At 44.3% G+C, this 3,512-nt stretch overlaps 1 protein-coding gene across 2 annotated transcripts in view; it reads left to right on the top strand.

Annotated features, from left to right (window-relative positions):
* GLDN (gliomedin) overlaps window positions 1-1,978 on the top strand; it is a 37,548-nt gene extending 35,570 nt beyond the window's left edge. For both annotated transcript variants that reach the window (XM_011995747.1, XM_011995746.1), the window contains one exon: window positions 759-1,978. In XM_011995747.1, the coding sequence (XP_011851137.1) occupies window positions 759-1,236 (478 nt within the window). In that variant the 3' untranslated portion in view covers window positions 1,237-1,978. The remainder of the gene's footprint in view (window positions 1-758) is intronic.
* Window positions 1,979-3,512: the final 1,534 nt, after the last annotated feature.

Genomic DNA, 3,512 nt, shown 5'->3' with positions numbered 1-3,512 from the left:
CCTTTGAATTATAGTTCACTTTTATGCTACAGCCTAGAGTTGGAATCTGTCAAATCAGCCTCCAGGAGCTAAGGGGCATGACATTCCTTGCTATAGTTTAATGTATCCAGCCACTTACGTGACAAGAAAATGGTTTTCACAGTCATGACTTTGCAACAGCCTTTCTCACCTGGTGACTTTCTTTTCAACTTTGCAGACTGTGAAACTCTTTTTTTTTAATTTCAGCAGGGAGTAAAGGAATAACCACCAAACTTAGAGTTAGAAACCCTAGGTTCAACCTCTGGCTCTGCCTCTTACTTGTAGTCTCGGGCCAGTCGCTTCTCATTTTTTGCTTATAAAATGAAAAGATTGGACTAGATCCTCTTTTACAGCCCCCTTGCAGCTCTAAGAATCTTCGAGGGGGCATTTCAGGAGGTCAACAAACATCTGGGCATTAGGGAAGTGGAGGTCACATGGCTAGTACGTGGTCACTCAGATGCAAATTCATTCTGACTATAGGGAGTATTCTCTTTAACACCACACCACTGTCTCCCTGTTGCCTCTGCTAACACAGCCAGTCATCGTCTCTTCCATCCTCACTGCTCACAGCATTGCCCAAGGACCAGCAGAGCAGGCATCACCCGGGAGCTTGTAAGAAATGCAAAATCCCAGCCCTCACCCCTGACCCACTAACTCAGTTTAATAGAGGAGCCTAATAAACCACCTTTGTCCACAGAAACAGTGATTCATGTGTACTTTTCTTTGTTTGCATATTTCAGATTTGAATTTGGCAAGGAAACATCCCAAACTCTGAAGCTTGAAAATGCCTTGTATTTTGATCGAAAATACCTTTTTGCAAATTCCAAGACTTACTTCAATCTAGCTGTAGATGAAAAGGGCCTTTGGATTATCTATGCGTCAAGTGTGGACGGCTCAAACATTCTTGTAGCACAGCTGGATGAGAGGACATTCTCAGTGGTGCAGCACATCAATACCACGTACCCCAAATCCAAAGCCGGCAACGCCTTCATTGCCCGAGGAATCCTCTATGTCACAGACACCAAAGATCTGAGGGTCACATTTGCCTTTGATTTGTTAGGAGGGAAACAGATCAATGCAAACTTTGATTTAAGAACTTCCCAGTCTGTTCTTGCCATGTTAGCATACAACATGAGAGATCAGCATTTATATTCGTGGGAAGACGGCCATTTAATGCTTTATCCTGTGCAGTTTTTGTCAACTACCTTAAATGAGTGATGTGCTGCATTCTGCTCCCTTCAGCAAATTTCAGGTGTTTTCTGGGACCAGTTCTCTGCCAACAGGAAACTTGTTTTTTTTTAACGGCAGCCAGATATTTAGAACATAACCTCATGACATAAGTGTTTAAATGGTCAGTGAGCCCCTCTTAGTGAAATAGCAACAGATTGGAAGTTGAAATGGCTGAAATGTGGTGATCTCGCCACAACTGGCTCTGCAAGTTACCTCCTTCTCCTTGGGCCTTAGTTTCCCCATTGGTAATCTGAACCATCTGGCTAAGATGATTGGGAAGATTTTCTCCACCTGTAGGAAATTTGGTGATTCTTGGCGGCTTCTCTTCTCACAACTTTTATGTATCTGCTTCTGTTGTTTAGCTGTTTTAGCCACATGCTGACCAAATTTCCCTTTGAGTTGAGAAGTCCAGTGGCTTGAGTAGTGAATCCCTCAGTGCTGACTTAGATCTGGTTCTTTGAAAAGGTGCATTAACTCTTTAAGACATCTAAAGTATCACATTATCCATAATTTATTGCTTTTCTTTGCATCTGCACCTGCCACCACAGAATAACCATTACCCTCAGCTGCTGACTGGGCAGCTCTGAGATTAGCAAAAGCCAGGGACAGCTACATGTTCAGGGTTTTTTTTTTTCTCAATAAGCTATTTTTTTTTTCTTTTCTTGTTTTAAATAGAGAGTCTTGCTATGTTTCTCAGGCTGGTCTTGAACTCCTGGGGCTCAAGTGATCCTCCTGCCTTGGCCTCCCAAAATGCTGGCATTACAGGCATGTGTGCTGTTTCTTTTTTTTTTTTTTTTTTTTTTTTTTGAGACAGAGTCTTGCTCTGTCACCCAGGCTGGAGTGCAGTGGCATGATCTTGGCTCACTGCAAGCTCCGCCTCCCGGGTTCACACCATTCTCCTGCCTCAGCCTCCCGAGTAGCTGGGACTACAGGTGCCCACCACCATGCCCGGCTAATTTTTTGTATTTTTAGTAGAGACGGGGTTTCACTGTGTTCGCCAGGATGGTCTCGATCTCCTGACCTCATGATCCACCCGCCTCGGCCTCCCAAAGTGCTGGGATTATAGGTGTGAGCCACCACGCCGGCCCCAGGTTTCTTAATAACAGAGAATCACAATCTTCCAGATTCCCCCCAACTTCTTATCATGTTGATTTGTAGCTGTGGATCATGAACAGTGAATCCTCAGATCACGCTGACTTCTTATGCTTCTTCTGTGGATCCACTATCAAAGTACTAAATGCTGTGTAAGTAGACATTAATCTGGCTGGAACCATGGGAAGCACTTTCCAGTGTTCAGAGGAGAGGTGCCATTTGTGGTTATTACGTAGAACTGGGCCAGAGCCAGTCCATTGCCTGTTTTTTAAATAAGGTTTTACTGAGCACAGCCACGCTCATGTATTTACGCAGCACGGCCTGTGACTGCTTCTGCTCTGCACCAGCAGAATCGAGTCATTGCAACAAACAGCGTATGGCCTCACAGTGCCTAAAATACTGACTAGCTGCCCCTTTATGGAAAAAGGTTGCTGACTCCTGATAAAGAATATAAAGTGAGCCTGATTCTTGAAAAAATCAGAACCAGAGCCTGTTTTGTTTTATTCTAAACTAACAAGCCGCATAGGAGTGACTTGCATTTTGAGTAGAGGGGAAGGGTGATAACGGCGTAAAATGAAGTGGCCCTCCACAAAGGCTGGTTAGGGGACTGTTCTTTAACATAGTTTTAAAGGATGTGATCTGGTCCCCTTGGATGCCAGGAGAGAATCCGGTTGAACTTGCTCCTAAATGCTCTTAAATATGCATATTTTCTGCCAACTCACTTCTTTAAACATCTTTCAGCCCAGCGCTGCGGCCCCCGGAAGGGCCACTGCGAATAGAGAGGAAGCTGGAAAAGTTCCTGGGGCTCTGCAGCCAGGAAGGGGAACCAGGATAAATCTTATGTAAAGATTTTCCAGCAACTTGCCCCAATTTGTGTGTGTTCTGAAACTTTTTCTCTGGGACCAAATTCATTCTCAGTGGCCCTGAGTTCAATACATTATTAACAGCAGCATTTTAAAACTTAGGGGATGAGCTAGGCATGGTGGCACATAACTGTAATCCCAGCTACTCGGGAGGCAGGGATGGGAGGATCACTTGAGGCCAGGAGCTCAGGACCAGCCTAGAAAGACCCCATCTCTAAAAAATAAAATATAAGTAAATAAAACTTAGGGGATGTACAGATTTAAATATTCAAATCTCCCAGCTTCCCTGAAAGTCCCCAGGCAGCTGTT

The sequence above is a fragment of the Mandrillus leucophaeus genome, unplaced genomic scaffold (genome assembly GCF_000951045.1).
Source record: "Mandrillus leucophaeus isolate KB7577 unplaced genomic scaffold, Mleu.le_1.0 Scaffold497, whole genome shotgun sequence".
NCBI classification, from domain to species: domain Eukaryota; kingdom Metazoa; phylum Chordata; class Mammalia; order Primates; family Cercopithecidae; genus Mandrillus; species Mandrillus leucophaeus.
The sequence above is the reverse complement of the archived record's forward strand: the minus strand, read 5'-3'. Positions and strand labels throughout refer to the sequence as shown.